The 19748-nt window shown below is 42.7% G+C and overlaps 1 protein-coding gene across 1 annotated transcript in view; it reads right to left on the bottom strand.

Annotated features, from left to right (window-relative positions):
* Positions 1–3238: 3238 nt before the first annotated feature.
* Positions 3239–19748, bottom strand: part of LOC110522961 (arf-GAP with coiled-coil, ANK repeat and PH domain-containing protein 2) — a 123546-nt gene continuing 107036 nt past the window's right edge. Inside the window, 13 exon segments of the mRNA XM_036977765.1 lie at positions 3239–5389; positions 8814–8875; positions 9094–9204; positions 9588–9697; positions 11388–11623; positions 11844–11936; positions 12327–12428; positions 12955–13157; positions 13609–13703; positions 14508–14577; positions 15018–15226; positions 15617–15722; positions 18834–18934. Coding sequence (XP_036833660.1) covers positions 5283–5389; positions 8814–8875; positions 9094–9204; positions 9588–9697; positions 11388–11623; positions 11844–11936; positions 12327–12428; positions 12955–13157; positions 13609–13703; positions 14508–14577; positions 15018–15226; positions 15617–15722; positions 18834–18934 — 1605 coding nt within the window. The 3' untranslated portion in view covers positions 3239–5282.

The raw sequence follows: 19748 nt of genomic DNA, 5'->3' as shown, positions 1-19748 counted from the left end.
GTAAAGGAAAACCTCAACCGGAAGTGTCTTTAAAATGGCATTGGGCCACCACGAGCCACCCGAACAGCTTCAATGAGCCTTGGCGTAGATCAACAGGTGTCAAACTCATTCCACTGAGGACCGAGTGTGTGTGAGTTTTTGCTCCTCCCTTTTACTTGATTGATGAATTAAGGTCACTAATTAGTAAAGAGCTCCCCACACCTGGTTGTCTAGGGGTTAATTGAAAGTAAACACCTGCAGACACGAGACCCTCCATGGAATGAGTTTGACACCCCAGGCATAGGTTCTACAAGTGTCTGGAACTCTATTGAAGGGATGCGACACCATTCTTCCACGAGAAATTCCATTATTTGGTGTTTTGTTGACGGTGGTGGAAAAGGCTATCTCAGGTGCCGCTCCCATTACATGCTGACCACATAAAATAAATGTGCACGTTATTCAATAATTTCATCCAAATTGCTTGTGTGTCCTCTAAGCCAGGCGCTAAAATAGAACTTGGTTCTATTTTTGACGAGTGACACGCTGCAAGTCCCACCTTTTTAGGAGAATATACCCACGTGGGTAGATGAATTGAGACCCACACTCCAGTCCAGTTGGTAGTGATAATACAACTTAAAGTTGGTTGCCAACCGCCATATAAAGTCCACAGAAGAAGACTGAAGGAGGAGAGATTACTAGAAACCAACTAAGTTTCCGGTTTTATCTTTGCATTAATTGTCAGAGTAGAGAAAACTAAATGGTTCAAAAATCTACAAATGACCTTGTGGATTTCAGGTAAAATAACAACCCAATGTTTATATCCCAGGACAAATTGGCTAGCTAATTGGCCATGAATGTTTCATGTGTTTCGACCTGTCCCCAAATTAATATAGGTGGTTCAAAGTTTGTTTTGATATTTCAACCTGCGTGTCCTAGTTGCGTCTGGTGTTAATAGACAAAATCAACAAGCGCGGGATGGCAAACGTGTGCCCGGTCTAGTCAGGCATGACACCCAGAAAAGGCTACTCTTCTTGATGTTATCCTCACAAATAATCCTGATAAGGTATCAGTCTGGTGTTTTCTGTAATTGTTACGCCCCTGAAAACAGGGGAGAAATAATCACGAGTGTGATACGGTGTTGTATTCTCAATTCAACGTTTAGTGTAATGAGAAAATACCACGATTTTCCCCAGGAATATGGGTCTCCGGCTCATAGATTAAGAGCATTTCGTAGATCACAGATGCACATTGTTAGGCACCACAAAATAAAGTAATCAATATAACGTTTACACATTACTCTCACAATTCGTACCCTTTGACAGATTTTAACTTTAACACAATTATATGAATGTTATCAATCTCTATCAACTAATACTGAATGCATATTTTTAACCTTATATGTTTTATGATCCTCACATACTATAAACTTACTAATACTTTTTAATGTATAACAGGCTATGAATATTCCCTTTAACCTGTCACATAATGACCTTAGTGATCAGTTTTACAGCCTGTGCTCGTAATGGCTGCTCAGTGAAACGACCTGTCCTGATTTGTCATAGATGCTTGCTAAGAAACTTTAATGAGCAAGCCTTCCTTCATGAACTGGCCTCTGTCGAAGACGCTTGGACCTTCTTTTTTGATATTTTCAGTGTTATTGTCAAACACACCCCCAAAAAGAAAATGAGAATTAAAAACAGGTTCAGCCTCTGGTTCGCCCGTGATCTTGCAGAGTTACTCCACCTCAAGAATTGCATTTGTCGAAAGGCTCGGCACACGCATATTCAGGCTGACTGGCTTTCGTTCAGGCAAATGAGAAATAAGTGCACTCGGGCTATCTGGAAGGCCAAAGTTAGTTACTTTAAGAAGCAGATCTCTCCACAAAGGTAATGTGGTTCGGTAGAATGCCCCTCTCCCCATGGTCTGATTACTATCTCTGAGGGTTTAAAGCTTGAGGTAGTCAACTCATACAAGTTGGGAGTATGGCTAGATTGTACACTGTCCTTCTCAGCACATATCAAAGCTGCAGGCTAAAGCTAAATCTAGACTTGGTTTCCTCTATTGTAATCACCCCTCTTTCACTGCCAAACAAACCCCGATTTAGATGACCATGCTAGATGACGGAAACGTAATTTATAGATCGGCTAGATGTTCTTTACCATTCGGGCATCAGAATTGCCACCAAGGCTCCTTATAGGACACATCACTGCACTCTATACTCCTCTGTAAACTGGTCATCTCTGTATCCCCGTCGCAAGACCCACTGGTTGATGCTTCCATATTACACCCTTAGCCCTCACTCCCCCGAGATATCTATTGCAGCCATCATCCTCCACATACAACACCCGTTCTGCCAGTCACATTCTGTTAAAGGTCCCCAGCGCACACATCCCTGGGTCGCTCCTCTTTTCAGTTCGCTGCAGCTAGTGACTGGAAACGGATGTGACACTCAAACCGGTCAGTTTTATGCAATCTCTTTAATCATGGACACTGACAGTTGTGGCTGCTTTGCGCGATTTATTGTCGCTACCTTCTTGCCCTTTGTGTTGTCTGTGCCCAATGTTTGTACCATGTCGTTGTCTTTAGGTCTCTCTTTATGGTTTTGTCCTATTTACAATCCCTGATCCCGTCCCCGCAGGAGGCCTTTTGGTAGGCATCATTTTAAATAAGAATGTGTTCTTGACTGACTTGCCTAGTTAGTTAAATAACAAATTAATTAATTGTAGGTTTTCAATTAGGTTGAGAGCTGGATACTGACACACCCCCTATATGCCCCTCTTTCAAAGTCAGCTCTTTTTATAGCCATTCTCAGCAAAAAATAATGGGCAACTGGGCATTTTTATACATGACAAAGCATGATGGGATGTTAATTGATTAATTAACTCAGGAAACACTTGTGTGGGAGCACCTGCTTTCAATATACTTTGTATCCCTAATTTACTCAATTATTTCCTTTATTTTGGCAGTTACCAAAATGTGTTCACTATGTTGCTGACTGTAAGGACGGCAGGTGAGGATGCGACGCATGCAATTGTTTGTATTCGCCCGCCTTCCATGGAGGAACATAAATCCTTCATGAGGTAAGGACTCTGCTTGGAAGAGAGTGGGTGACATTTCTCAGAAGGATCCGATAACATCAATGTATCAGAGATAAAATGAGGACAGGACATTTAATATGGAAGCCAAACTCAATTTTGTGTATAATAAAGTCCTTAATTATTGCTGTAATTGATGTTGAAATTCATTAAGACAAAATCGCAACGGAAAATGTATTTATAAAATCAAACAAACAATCCAACATTCAGCAATACGTTTTCAGTCCACTATTTGCAGTTAATATAATATAGTCCTTAATTACATGGATAGTATACATATGAGTTGTATAGGGAGAGAAAATATAAAAAGACAATTTCAGAAAATGAACAGCTATATGTTGTATTTAAGTATAGTCCCGTTTATACCTGCACATAACATGTCCTGATCTTGTCCACATTCTGATTGTGCTCACATTTTTAGACAGGTATAGACAATTTAAAGAACAGATCTTCCTGACCACCTCCAGACAGTCAGGGATGAATTGATTGGTTGGATGAAAGCTCAGTGGGCGCGTTTTTACAGGTGAGAGTCAAAGCAATGTTACATCCAGAGGTAGTCAGGAAAATTTGATCACACTCCGTTATTTTAATCGTTTTGGCAGGTATAATTAGGTATAAGGTATAATTAGAATGAGGATCTGTGTCCGTATCAGATCGGACACAGATCCTCATTCTAATTATACCTTATACCTAATTATACCTGCCAAAACGATTAAAATAACGGAGTGTGAGCATGTGAGCATGTTAGCACCAGGTATAATTGGCTGAAGAGCTCTTCGTATTGTAAATGCAATTCCGAAAAGATTGACAGAATATTGAGTTGCCCTCAGAAAAGACTCAATTTTTCGGGGCATGGACTCTACAAGTTGTCGAAAGCATTCTACAGGGATACTGGCCCATGTTGACTCCACTGCTTCCCACAGTGGTTGGTTGGTGGACGATTCCTGATACACACTGGACATTTGTGTGTGAAAAACCCATCAGCATTGCAGGTCTTGACACACTCAATCCGGTGCGCCTGGCACCTACAGTACTACCATACCCCATTCAAAGGCACTTAAATCTTTTGTCTTGCCCATTCACCCTCAATGGCTCCTTGTCTCAAGGCTTAGAAATCCTTCTGTGGCACTTTCCTGCAGTCTATGACCAAAAGAACCTTTGGCCTCATGGGTGGAATGTTAATTATTTTCATAATTCGAAACAAAAATCTGGTGTATCTCAAACAGTTATATTTCAGTCTTCTGTGATGTGTATATAAAGTTAAATATTGGGATACAAACACAATTTAATACTTTTAAACTCTGACATGGTACAGGTGTATTTTTTTAAAGTCCATAACCATGAGGTGTATACTCTTGTTTAAGGTGACCATGATTTTGCCCAGTACAGTAAAAGGTTACCGGTCTCCTCCTCTTCATCTACACTGATTGTTTGTAGGTGTTGTTTTTTGCTATCCAATGAGCAGGAGTCAAAAATACTTGAGCTTGAAATATAATAGTGAGCATTTCAGAAACAGCGGGTACTTTAACTCAAACATGAACATACAGAAACGGACAAACACAGGGCCTCCCAAGTGGCGCAGCGGTCTAAGGCAGTGCTAGATGCTTCACTACAGACCTGGGTTGCAGCCGGTTGCGACTGAGATGCGGCGCACAATTGGTCCAGCATCGTCCGGGTTAGTGGAGGGTTTGGCCGGCCGGGATGTCCATGTCCCATCGCACTCTAGCAACTCGTGTGGCGGACCGGGCGCATGCACACTGACTTGTTTCCTCCGACACATTGGTGCGGCTGGCTTCCAGGTTCAATCCCAACATGAGATTGAATATGAAATGATACTCTTAAACAACATACGGCTTATTTTCCCCAACAAAACAAAAACACTACTGACTACCCCCCAATCCCCTCACAAACAGATAACTAGTCTGGTGTCAAACATGGAGAATCTGACAATACATTTTTACCCCTAAAATCACCCACTATCAATCTTTGCATGTGCCACATTTATGGGCTTTTATCGGAAGAGTGACAAACCAGCAACGTGCACTGTACATCGACTCACACTTCAAAGTTTTACTGTAAACATCAGTGATGACATTAAGGTTCTGGAGAAACGGCCTTCTGATACTGGTGCTGAGCACACCCCGTTAGAATTCCAGACCTATCTGCCACTTCAAAGTGGGTCCTCCTGAGTTGTAGCATCTCCCTCCCTCATGGCCTCTGTTGCGAGTCGTACTGCTGGTAGCGGTTCAGCTTCTCCGGGTCGTTTGACGCCATCTGGGAAAAGTCCTGGAAAATGTCTTGGTAGGTTTCATCTCCTGCAAGTACAAAGTAAACTATTACAGTGTAAGTACAAGACTAGCAGAGACTTACAGAGAAGAAAACAAGTTGCTATTGTATAATAAATACAATGCAAGACTGCGGAAGGAAAGTTTGAGAGCTCAAACGGTTGTCACAGACATTCATGCACATGATACAGGTGAGGGGGTTGAAGAGCGAGGGAAAGAAATATAGAAAGTTGTCCATACCTGTTAGTGTCACTGTGGCTCAGTAGAGAGAAAGCAGTGACAGAATGAAAGAAAGAAGCAGCACCACAATGTTTGAGCAGTGTGAAGGCCTGAAGCAATACCAAGATAAGGAGCCCTCTCTTTGCAGTGAATTGTGATGCGGGAAAAAATTATCACAAGATTAGTTTTTGTTAGCAACTGTATTGTATTTAAAGTGCAGGATTTATGTACAAAAATACAGCTGTGTTGGCCTCAGCACCCAAAAGAAACAAGAGAACAGAAGAAAGGCACAAACTCTGGGGAGGAGAGAGGAAAAAACAGAACAGTACAGAACAAAGAAAAGTGAAGTTAAAGAAAGACTAAGTAACAAGACAGCCTCGTTCCACACTTCAATTGGATCCCTTCCCTACAACACTTCAGATTCCTTCACTAACAAAGTGTAAAGCATTGTCTTTGTAATCAACACTACTGTATTTGCTCTTGACCTTAAGGCAATGATAATCACTCACATCGCATTTTTAAAGCATGACAGAAGTTATATTGAAGAAAACGGTACGTGGACAGTCGTATTCAATCAAGTATCCTTGTTACAGGTCCAATCTATGGTCATTGACTGAATCTACATAGTGAGAAATTGCCAAACACATTTGAAATGGAGGAACAATATCCAGTAGCCTACATTACGTCAAGTCCAAAGAGCAACATGCTGTCACCTAGGCTGCTTTTCAAACGCAACTGTTAGCCCTCTGTATATTCCACTCATTCAGTGAATCATTTCTAAATGCAGCACTCTTGAGGCCACCAGAGGTATTTGCACAAGTTGTTTCCTTACCCTGTCAGACTCACACTGCAAACTCTAGCCTTTAAGGCCTTTCCAGACAGTACGATTTTACTCATCTTATGTCATGATTTTGTCGCCCCCGACAAAGTTTCCAAGTCGTGGGCAAATTCTTAGGTCGTAAACGATTGTCGGACATCTTGGCTCGTAGGGTCTGCCAATTAAGTACCACTACGTGCGGTCGTAGGCTCAGCTGGTGTTACGAGCCGATCCACGGTGACAGACCAATAGGAACACAGCCAGCACTAATGATTAATATAATTGTTATATTTAAACATGTACATGCTGTGCATGCGTTTTCCCTAATAATCTTGTTTACCTGAAATCAGGCTACCTGATGGGATTTTGATAAATGCACGCAATCGGCAGAAAATCGGCAATCAAAATAAACGTTATACCACAGCGTCCGTTTTATTTTTGGAAAGCCTATTTGATTCTGAGTTTGGACATTTAAAGTTGGCATACTTCTAGTTTTTCCCGAACTCATTTCACTCGCAGAGAAGCAGTGTGCTGGTTCACGTGCAGATTAAATACACCGATGCAGTTGATGTAGCCTACGTCTACTGACGTGGCCAATTTGGTAGCACAGTTTGAATAATAATGTGATATAATCGTCAAAAACTGAATCCGACATACTTAGACAAAACTTTTCAGGAACAGCGCTATTCATCACAATCATTAAAATCACTTTTTTAACTGATACTCAATCTCCTCAGTGCACACTCACACACACTGGCTAGTCACAGAGGACTACTTGGTACATGAGACCACCATTGACATATATCAGACAACCTGCTCAACATGGCTGACTGGATACACAGTGTAGTCTCTGTATTCTCTCTCAGCTGATATCCATCCCCTTTGGCCAGGGTACAGTAGTACTCAGGGGAGTCTTATATGGACTTCTAGGAGCAGTCTGATGCGTCAATAATGATGAGGTCTGATAAAAGTGCTTTTTGTCCTGTTTAATGACCCATCTGGCCCGGGGGCATTGCCAAGGGCACAGACTACAAGAGCGGGGAGATGAAGGATGAAAGAGGGGTACATTTCATTCATTCATTATTTTCCAACAATACTCGAGTGAGCTCTCTCTCTCTCGAGTGAGCACTGTTCTATATTGACATTCTCAGTTAACTTTTTTTTTACGCTCCAATAAGTTTAAGGTAATTATATAATTAGCATGTGGTAAAATGCTGTAAATATGGATACTTTTCTATACTTACTGCCCTCTACCATCTTGATATCCCTTATCTAAACTTAAATTCGCACCCTAAATAGTGTCAGCTAACATTAAGGACAGACAATTGTTGTCAAAGGTCAGACAAAGAACAGGATTCCCAGTGGGGGAAAATGTTCAATTTTGACAGGCATCATACTGTAACCAGGTAGACTAAAAATCAAATCAAAGCTTAATAATTAAAACCGGTGTATAAAATACCACACAATACAAAAAAACTCATACAAGGACGCAAGCACAGAAGCCACAGCACTCAACCCAGTGTTGTTTTACATTACCGCTTCAGAGAATCTCTCTCAACCTTACTCCCTATTCTGCTTAATACTGTTATGATATAGAAATGTATGTACAATACATAATTTACAACAATTTGTATGCTAAATATGGATCCAATTGTTGTTTTAAAATAGATTCTTTCTGAACTCAATTTCACAAAAGTAAAATTCATACGTAAAATTTGCCAAGATTGATACTTAATTGTAACGATAAAAATGTCAAACAAGACAAGGTCTTTTACACAGGAGTTTAAGACTCACTGTGGGAAACATACAAGCATGTAACACACTGAAATATTGCATAAGCATATCAGGAATACGCATATAAATATTCCCTAAAGTAAAATCACTAATAATCACACCTGGTGCATGGCAAGACACTGTTAGCTACTCAACAGTCTGATGGTCAAAAGTCAGGATTATTGCCTGATGTGACTGCTATTTGATAGTCATGACAACCTCTGTTGCAAGTTCTCTTTGAAAAGACATTGCAACTAATAAAGACATGGCTGTTTGAAAGTTGGAACGCATCATCAGACAACAACAGCCACGACTTCAAAGGAAGCAGCGAGTCTTCAGCTGTTCAGTAGTTAAAACACTGGCTCTACGGCTAATGGCTTTGACCCCGGTCAAGTAAATAAAAGTCTAGCACCTTTCTGCAGACACAAGATGCAGCTTAGCTTACCACCTGGCTGACCGGAGTCTTCATAGAGGTATTGAACAACAATACAGGACATCAAATGTCTGCTTATTAAACATATGATGCTACTCCTGTCTGTCTATTGGGGCTCTACTGTCTCTAGGGTTAATCCAGCTGCAGGTTAATAAACTCCTGCATGCACTTCCTGTATTGCATCTCGGTGGGGCTGTAGGTGGAATATTGACCTGACTGCATGTAGGGCCCCTCCGCCTCCCGCATCTCCTCATTCATCTTGGCCAATCGCAACCTGGGAAAAAGGGAGATTTTAACAAAAGTTAAGAGATTGATATGGGGAAAGAACAGTCACTGAATTCTTTCATCTTTTGCCAACCTGTGTACAATACAATTTTAATGATGCAAACACATTTATTTAAAGGTTACAGGTATCCATTATACCATTTAAAAAGAAATGCACTATCTACTGTACATATTCTATTAAAAAAGGCCAACAGGCACAACACTCACAATGTGACAATGTCTGCATTGGCAGCGTCCACTGCCATGGATAGTGGCGTTTTCTCTTCAATGTCTGCCGCTTTCTGATTGGCTCCTCGTTTCAGGAATAAACACACTTGTCTGTATTGGAGAAAGAAATTCAAAAGGAACCAATCAATTTTACCCCAACATTAACTAAAACTGTCAACTTGGGTCACCACAATTAACCTCAAATACTACCCTGGTCTATTATGGTCAAATATTTTACAAACCGCCTTAGCGGAGGCTCGACATAATGGCTAAACCAAAACACAAAAAAAAGGTCAGATGATTGAGATGGAGTCAAAGAAGCAGTATAATTTTATTAAGCCAAGTGAAATCGTCTAGGAATAACAGACTTTTAATGCTAGAGCTGTTTTTTTTGTACAGGCCTGTATAAGAGCAGTCATTGTATGGGTCTTTAACGGGCCTAGTAAAAAAGTGGACAATGTGGTAGTGGTAAGTAGTGTGAGGGGGAGACTGACCCAGTGTGACCCAGGATGGTGGCGTGGTGAAGTGGTCCTCGGCCCTGGGCGTCCTGCTGGTTCACGTTGGCCGCATTTTGGAGAAGGAACTCACAGGTCACTAAAGAGCCCTGGAATAATAGATATGAAATGCAAATTTACACACGCATACAGGTGACAGATGTTTAGAAAAGGAACAGTCCATTTAACACACACTCCCCATGGCTGACCATATCACCTCCACCCTACCTGACACCCTAGACCCACTCCAATTTGCTTACCGCCCAAATAGGTCCACAGACGATGCAATCTCAACCACACTGCACACTGCACACTGCCCTAACCCATCTGGACAAGAGGAATACCTATGTGAGAATGCTGTTCATCGACTACAGCTCAGCATTTAACACCATAGTACCCACCAAACTCGTCATCAAGCTTGAGACCCTGGGTCTCGACCCCGCCCTGTGCAACTGGGTACTGGACTTCCTGACAGGCCGCCCCCAGGTGGTGAGGGTAGGTAACAACATCTCCACCCCGCTGATCCTCAACACTGGGGCCCAACAAAGGTGCGTTCTGAGCCTTCTCCTGTACTCCCTGTTCACCCACGACTGCGTGGCCATGCACGCCTCCAACTCAATCATCAAGTTTGCGGACGACACTACAGTGGTAGGCTTGATTACCAACAACGACGAGACGTCCTACAGGGAGGAGGTCGGAGTGTGGTGTCAGGAAAATAACCTCACACTCAACGTCAACAAAACTAAGGATATGACGGTGGACTTCAGGAAACAGCAGAGAGAGCACCCCCCTATCCACATCGATGGGACAGTCGTAAGTTTTAAGTTCCTCGGCGTACACATCACAGACAAACTGAATTGGTCCACCCACACAGACAGTGTTGTGAAGAAGGCGCAGCAGCGCCTCTTCAACCTCAGGAGGCTGAAGAAATTTGGCTTGTCACCAAAAGCACTCACAAACTTCTACAGATGCACACTCGAGAGCATCCTGTCGGGCTGTATCACCGCCTGGTACGGCAACTGCTCCACCCACAACCGTAAGGCTCTCCAGAGGGTACTGAGGTCTGCACAACGCATCACCGGGGGCAAACTACCTGCCTCCAGGACACCTACACCACCCGATGTCACAGGAAGGCCATAAAGATCATCAAGGACAACAACCACCCGAGCCACTGCCTGTTCACCCCGCTATCACCCAGAAGGCGAGGTCAGTACAGGTGCATCAAAGCAGAGACTGAAAAACAGCTTCTATTCTCAAGGCCATCAAACTGTTAAACAGACACCACTAACATTGAGTGGCTGCTGCCAACACACTGACTCAACTCCAGCCACTTAAATAATGGGAATTGATGGAAATTGATGTAAAATACATCACTAGCCACTTTAAACAATGCTACTTGTATATAAGGTACTCTATATCATCTACTGCATCTTTATGTAATACATGTATCACTAGCCACTTTAAACTATGCCACTTTGTTTACATACCCTACATTACTCATGTCATATGTATATACTGTACTCGATACCATCTACTGCATCTTGCCTATGCCGTTCTGTACCATCACTCATTCATATATCTTTATGTACATATTCTTTATCCCTTTACACTTGTGTGTATAAGGTAGTAGTTTTGGAATTGTTATGCTAGATTACTCGTTGGCTATTACTGCATTGTCGGAACTAGAAGCACAAGCATTTCGCTACACTCGCATTAACATCTGCTAACCATGTGTATGTGACAAATACATTTGATTTGATTTTGTCCACAATACTCAAGTATCCTATCCATCCACCTCACCCCCTGCACAGCCATGATGAGGGGGGTCCTCTTATCGTCATCGGTGTTGACCCAGTTGACCTCCTCTCCATGGGCCAGGGCCTCGGCCATGTCAGGCAGGCTGCGGGCACATGAGGCCCAGTACAGCTGCAGTCCCGGGGAGTACTCCTTGGGCTCCGAGAATATCACCACCTCCTTACAGGGCGACGGAGGGGGCAGGGTGGCAGGCATAGTCATGGGAGGTGCCTCGGCAGCTTCTAGGGGTGGGGTAGAAAAAGAGAGAGGGAGTAAAAGGGTTATCAAGGTGTAAATTGTTGTTTGTCATGGCAAATCAGGAATATATTTAAATAAAGGAATTTAAATAATGTATGGTGTTCTAGTTTCAATGTGTGCACATGTAGGGCTATTGAACAGCTAATATTTCACAATATGCTGGGTACAAGTGAGACTCATCAGGCTGGTGTGTATGTGTCTTACCTGCTTCAGCCAAGCTGTTCGTGGAGGGGATGGTGACCAGCATCTCCCTACTCCCATCAGCACTGTTCTGGATGCCACTGTCCGCACTTCTTACTGCGGGGGACCAAACAGTCACAATCACTCACAGTCACTAAACAACAGCAGCGCACACACATTCACCAACTTCAACCAAGTGGTTAGAGAATTCAGAGCACTTTGGCCGCCACACCCAGTGAAGCCATTTCCCGGCTGACCCCACAGCCACAATAACCCATAAACAAGTCACTGACCACAACCACGTGATGAGACAACCCTGAGAGGAACACATGGTATACTCCACACCAATTACATTCAAGATGACTGCACTATCCATTTAGAGAGTGAGATTGGGGTTGTGTGAGGGGGATGGAATGGGTATTAGTCGACAACCTGAGCGGTGAGTACAGATGGGTGGAGGGAGCGAAGGAAGGAGGTGGAGAGCGAAACACACAGAGCCGTACTTACTGCTCCTAAGCTTGGCGGAGGTGTCAAAGTAGGAGAAGAGCGAGTCAAGCTCGTCTGGACAGAAGAGAGAGTCACGGCGGGCCTCCAAGCCCTTGGTGGCAGCTAGGCAAGGGCAATGGATGGTGTCGGAGAGTAAAGGGCACGAGGTGGAAGGGTAGGAAGGAAAGAATAAAAGGCAGCGAGGGGGAAGGGGTTAGTCCAGAAGTACAGAGCAGCCGGAGGAGGGTGGGGAAGAGAGGGATTGAAAGGAGAGGATAGAAGCAAGATACAAGCAGTTAGACTACAGGCTAGGCTACCTCAAAGAGAGAGAGCAAAAAAGGGTGAAGATGGAAGAGAAGGTGCCTTCTTTTGTGTGTCCTGAGCATGACATGGTGTTGTTCTATTATACTAGTGTAGCACAATTCTGTTGCCGTACCTTTAAAAGGCAAACTCCTTCGCTGGTACTGTATTTTTGGTCAATAGTAATAACATTAACAGGCCCTAATGCTTGTTTGTTTTTGTTTTGGAGGACTGAGAGGGATGGGGTCTTCGCAAGCGTAAAATCAAAGAGGAAGAGGAACAGGTGCTATGATTGGCGTTTTTGTGCTGCACCTTTAAGAGACTGGATCCGGGACTTGTTGACACCTACCTGACTGACTTGAGGCATTGGAGGCGGGCCGGAGTTTGGGCGTGGGTGGGGGCGGCCGGGGAGGCAGGTGCTCCGAACTGCTGCTCAGCCTCTTCTCTTGCTTGGACAGGGACACCACCTTGGAGCGCAGCTCCTCGTCAGACGGGCGCAGCACGAAATGTCTGTCCACGTACTTGGCCCTGATGTAGGCCTCGATCTCCTGCCTGGGGAAAAACATGGGATGCAGAGGGAAAGTGAATTCAACAAACTGAACAAATCTGGCAACCCAGGCAAAGACGGAAAGCAATCTTGAGAGTGAATTTATCAAATTACACCAATCTGGCTACTCAAGGAAAGAAGGCAGTCTTTGAGCAATACTATTGCACACTTGCTACTTATGTGGGACTACCCTTTATTTATTTAATAGAAATATCATGTAATTTTTCTGATGCTTTTATCCAAATTGACTAGCTGTACAGTGTTTATTTAATGAGGTTCATGGAGGAATAATCCACAACTCTAATGTTGCAAGTGCCATGAATTTGCCCTTTAATGTTAATATTCGTCATCATCAATCAATCCAATCAATGGCCAAACCAATGGTTAATGTTAACCATCGCCCCCCCCCCTCCCCTTGTCTCCATGATGGTAGACAGAGAAGTTGCAGTACCGTACCTGGGGTCTGCTGGCCTTGGCTTCCTGGCTCCCAGTTCCTCTCTCCGAGCCTCGTAGATCTGGTTGATGACCCCGTTCCCCAGCTCACACATCAGCTGTGTACCACACACACACAAACAAGGAATAAAGTTACTCTGTGTCAAAATTAACCAGCACATTCAGAGGACAACATGCCACATCTAATGTAAAGTGACATATAAAGTCAGCCATGTAAAATCCTGCCATATAAAAAATCTGTTAAGTCATGACGTTATGGCTGTGTTTATATAGGTCACCAAATCCAGATTTTCCCCCTCAATAATTGGGCCAAAGATCAGAATTGGGCTGCCTGTGTAAACGCAGCCATAAAGTCATGACGCGAAGTCCGCTGCAATCTGTAACCATTACATTTGAGCATTTATTTGTCACCAATGAATGTAAAAGAGTCTGAGTATGTGAAAGTCTGAAAGAGACACTTAAGTATGTGAGCTGCCTTAAGGCTTCTGCATGCTTCAGTTCAGCTGGCCAAACAAGTGTCCTTGCATACTCCCTTAAAAGAACTTCGCTTGAAAAACAAGAAAAAAAGCAGCAATAGTATTGTTTGTCCATTTTGAGACGCCACAGCCAGTATACACTTCCTCAAAAGTCTGAATTAATCTAAAATGACACTGAAATCTGTCATTCATGCACTTTTACATCTGTTTGGTGCAGTTTTTCTCAATTGAATGACAACAAAGACTTTATTGAAGAATCCCTACTGTTGACCAATCACCGGCAAAGGGGCGGGCATAGACAAAAAAGGCCACAAAATGTTGTCATAATATATGAAGGAACTGTTCCGAACTGTTTCGTCTGGGAAGCATGTGGACACCTTTAGGCCCATCTGTTAGGCAAACCCTCCTCCCACTCTCTTTTCTCACCTTGAGTAGTTCCGGTTCCCATGAGTCCAGGGTGAGCGAGCGCACCTTGGAGAAATGGACCCCCAGACTCCTGCAGATAGCAACTCATACATCAATGATATTGTCTAAAAATAACTAAATGACTCCACACAGCTTCAAAGGCTGTGTTGTTTGCATTACATGCTGGTCCATCGTGGGTGTAATGTGTGCTGTGGCCACAAGGTGGGAGTATACAGTCAGTAAGTCTACAGTCCAAAATGTACTTGGGGCCAAATTTGCAGAGCCTTTGATTTTTTGAATTGTTATTCACATCTAATAAAAAAACATTGAACATTTGTACTGTTGTATAGCACCAGTCTAGTACCTTGTTGTATAGTACCTTTATAATACCATGGTAAGATAAGTCCAAAGTATTATCTCAGTGTCATCTTGATGGTACTTCGGTATAGTACGTTGGTGAATACATATGAAGTTTGGTACTTGTATACAGTAGTGCCTTGGTGTGTAGTATTTGCAGTGATAGGAATGTACCTGTGTATTCCGGAGCACTGGATGCAGAGGGTGATGCCCAGGTTGATGCTGGCCCAGCGAGGGTCAGGCTGGCCACAGTCGCAGCAGCAGGCATTGCCCCCAATGACCATGACCCTCTGGAGGGCACTCTCCCCCTTTAGTGACTTCTCTTTGGGCTCGCCGCCTGATTCCAGGCTGCCAGTCGACGTGGAAGACTTCCGGTCCAGCTTCTGGCGTGGAAAGTCGAGTACATGATGTTATACACAAGACACACACACACTCTCTCTAGAAGAAGATTACTTTATTGCCTATTGTCACAGACCACATAGATTTGTCAAGCAAGACAGATACGCACAGACACCCGGAGGGGTTGCAGCACACTAGAGGGATATCATTTATTTTTGTTCACATATTTTGTCTATGAGGTATGTCTGATTATTTTCGGCCTGACATTGAGATAATGGATTGATTGCATAAGTTAAGCCAGGGAAAAAATAATCAGACATACCTCATAGACAAAATATGTGAACAAAAATAAAGGATATCCCTCTAGTGTGCTGCAACCCCTCCGGGTGTCTGTGCGTATCTGTCTTGCTTGACAAATCTATGAGGTGACTCACCTCAGCGTCCTCTCCCTGCTCCCTGAAGGCAGTGGCGATGCTGTTCTGGACAGCTTTGATCCAGGCCTTCCTCAGCTTCTCAGAGTCCGCCTGCATCATACAGCTCCTGAGAGGGGAGGGACACCAAGAGACATCAGCCTGTTCCCTGGCCTGCTACTGGAGCTCTTCACTATGTGTTGCTGTGTGTGTGTGCGTTTGTGTATGTGTGTGTCTCTCTCTCTCTGTGTGTGTGCGCATTTCTGAGTTTGAGTCATGTGTCTAGGTACTCTGTGTGCACTTGTATCTATGAATGTATACACACCTAGACTTCTTGCACATTTTGCTGTGTTACAAAGTGTGATATTTTTGGTCAATGATCTACACAAAATACTCTGTCAAAGTGGATAAAAAAGTAATAACAACAACATTTGGAAAAAATACAATTAAAAATACTACTAATATATACTGAGTATTCATGAGTATAAGTATTCAACCCCCTGAGTCAATACATTAAAATATCCTTTGGCAGTCTTTCTGAGTAAGTCTAACAACTTTGTACACCTGGCTGAAAATTGAGTCAAAACTGTAACTAGGCCACTCAGGAACATTCAATGTCATCTTGGTAAGCAACTCCAGTGTATATTTGGCCTTGTGTTTTAGGTTATTGTCCTGCTGAAAGGTGAATTTATCTCCCAAGATCTGATGGAAAGCAGACAACCAGGTTTTCATCTAGAATTTTACTTGTGCTTAGCTCTATTCAGTTTATTTTTATCATAACAACCTCCCTAGTCCTTGCCGATGACAAGCATACCCATAACATGACACTTGAAAATAAACCCATGCTTGAAAATATGAGGAGTGGTACTCAGTGATGTGTTGTGTTGGATTTGCCCCAAATGCTTTATATTCTGGACAAAAAGTAAATTTCTTGCAGTTTTTGCCTTATTTCAAAACAGGATGCATTTTCTTTTAATATTTGTTATTCTATACAGGCTTCCTTCTTTTCACTGTCAATTATGTTTGTTTTGTGGAGTAACTACAATGTTGTTGACCCATCCTCAACCTGAATAGTAATCGACTCAAGACATTTCAGTTTTTCATTCATTTGTAAAAATGTTGAAAAACATAATTACACTTTGACATTATGGGGTATTGTGTATAGGACAGTGACAAAAGAAAATCTAAATTTTATCCATTTTAAATGCAGGCTGTAACAAAACAAAATGTGGAAGGAGTCAACGGGGTGTGAATACTTCCTGAAGGCACTGTGAATTCGGAAAGTATTCAGGCCCTTTGACTTTTGTCAGGTTGGATGGGGAGCATCTCTGAACAGCTATTTTTAGGTGTCTACGAGATGTTAGATCGGGTTGAAGTCCAGGCTCTGGCTGGGCCGCTCAAGGACATTCAGAGACTTGTCCCGAAGACACTCCTGCGTTTTCTTGGCTGTGTGCTTAGGGTCGCTGTCCTGTTGGAATGTGAACCTTCGCCCCAGTCTGAGGTCCTGAGCGCTCTGGAACAGGTTTTCATCAAGGATCAATCTTGGTTTCACCAGACGAGAGAATCTTGTTTTTCATGGTCAGAGTCCTTTAGGTGCCTTTTGGCAAATGCCAAGTGGGCTGTCATGTGCCTTTTAATGAGGAGTGGCTTCCGTCTGGCAACTCTACCATAAAAGCCTGATTGGTGGAGTGCTGCAAAAGGGCCTGACCTAGTAAAAACTCCCTGTTTTAGGTCAGTTAGGATTACCACTTTATTTTAAGAATGTGAAATGTCAGAATAATAGTGGAGAGAAGGATTTATTTCAGCTTTTATTTCTTTCATCACATTCCCAGTGGGTCAGAAGTTTACATACACTCAATTAGTATTTGGTAGCATTGCCTTTAAATTGTTAAACTTTGGTCAAATGTTTCGGGTAGCCTTCCACAAGCTTCCCACAATGAGTTGGGTGAATTCCTCCTGACAGAGCTGGTGAAAGAGCTGGTGAAACTGAGTCAGGTTTGTAGGCCTCCTTGCTCGCACACACTTTTTCAGTTCTGCCCCCAAATTTTCTATAGGATTGAGGTCAGATCTTTGTGATGGCCACCCCAATATCTTGACTTTGTTGTCCTTAAGTCATTTTGCCACAACTTTGGAAGTATGCTTGGCCATTTGGAAGACCTATTTGCAACAAAGCTTTAACTTCCTGACTGATGTCTTGAGATGTTGCTTCAATATAGCCACATAACAGCAAAGCACCCCCACACAACATGATGCTGCCACCCCTGTGCTTCACGGTTGGGATGGTGTTCTTCGGCTTGCAAGCCTCCACCTTTCTCCTCCTAACATAATGATGGTCATTATGGCGAAACAGTTCTAGTTTTGTTTCATCAGACCAGAGGACATTTCTCCAAAATGTATGATCTTTGTCTCCATGTGCAGCTGCAAACAGTAGTCTGGCTTTTTATGGTGGTTTTGGAGCAGTGGCTTCTTCCTTGCTGAGCGGCCTTTCAGGTTATTTCGATTATAGTACTCATTTGACTGTGGATACAGATACTTTTGTACCGGTTTCCTCCAGAATCTTCACAAGGTTCTTTGCTGTTGTTCTGGGATTGAGTTGCACTTTTCGCACCAAAGTACATTTATCTCTAGGAGACAGAACGCGTCTCCTTCCTGAGAGGTTTGACGGGCTGCGTGGTCCCATGGTGTTTATACTTGCATACTATTGTTTGTACAGATGAATGTGGTACCTTCAGGCATTTGGAAATTGCTCCCAAGGATGAACCAGACTTGGAGGTCTACAATTTTTTTTCTGAGGTCTTGGCTGATTTCTTTTGATTTTCCAATGATGTCAAGCAAAGAGGCACTGAGTTTGAAGGTAGGCCTTGAAATACATCCACAGGTACACCTCCAATTGACTCAAATGATGTCAATTAGCCTATCAGAAGCTTCAGAAGCCATGACATCATTTTCTGGAATTTTCCATGCTGTTTCAAGGCACAGTCAACTTAGTGTATGTAAACTTCTGACCCACTGGAATTATGATACAGTGAAATAAATGAAATAACCTGTCTGTAAACAATTGTTGGGAAAATTACTTGTGTCATGCACACAATAGATGTCCTAAAAGACTTGCCAAAACTAGGGTTTGTTAACAAGAAATTTGTGGAGTGGTTGAAAAACGAGTTTTAATGACTCCAACCTAAGTGTATGTAACTTCTGACCTCAACTATATGTGCAATATATTGGGTGTGTGTGTACTCACTTGGTGGGGGACACCACTTCAAAGCAGAAGCGGCGTTCGATATCCTCACAGTGTTTGACTGTGCATAGCCGCAAGTCCTCCACCACCACTGTGGGATTATCCTGGGAAAGGAAAACACACACAGTCTTAGTAAAACGAACACACTACAATGCACAATACACACACACTCAGCGCTCTGACCCACATGCGCAAATGGAAATGCTTCACAACACTGCATAGACTCTGATTTCACATTGTAACCAGCAGCAGAGTGAATTGTTTTCCTCCACATTCCACAAACGTATCTGTTAACTGTGCTCCTTATTCAACGCTACTTCAGTACATAAAAAATGTAAGGGGAATATTGGCTGGAAGTGAAACATGTATAGTACCAAAGTTTGGTGTCACTTAGAAATGTCTTTGTTTTTGAAAAAAAAAAATGGTCCATTAAAATAACATAAAATTGATGAGAAATGCAGTGTAGACATTGTTAATGTTGTAAATGACTATTGTAGCTGGAAACAGCAGATTTTTTATGGAATATCTACATAGGCCCATTATCACTTGTGTTCCAATGGCACGTTGTGTTAGCTAATCCAAGTTTATAATTTGAAAAGGCTAATTGATCATTAGAAAACTATTTTGTGATTATGTTAGCACAGCTTAAAACTGTGCTGATTAAAGAAACAATAAAACGGGCCTTCTTTAGACTAGTTGAGTATCTGTAGCATCAGCATTTGTGGGTTCGATTACAGGCTCAAAATGGCCAGAAACAAATAACTTTTTTCTGAAACTCGTCAGTCTATTCTTGTTAAGAGAAATGACGGCTAATCCATGCGAGAAATTGCCAAGAAACTGAAGATTTTGCACAAGGCTGTGTACTACTCCCATTACAAAACAGTGCAAACTGGCTATAACCAGAATAGAAAGAGGAGT

The sequence above is a fragment of the Oncorhynchus mykiss genome, chromosome 5 (assembly GCF_013265735.2).
Source record: "Oncorhynchus mykiss isolate Arlee chromosome 5, USDA_OmykA_1.1, whole genome shotgun sequence".
Classification (NCBI taxonomy): domain Eukaryota; kingdom Metazoa; phylum Chordata; class Actinopteri; order Salmoniformes; family Salmonidae; genus Oncorhynchus; species Oncorhynchus mykiss.
The sequence above is the reverse complement of the archived record's forward strand: the minus strand, read 5'-3'. Positions and strand labels throughout refer to the sequence as shown.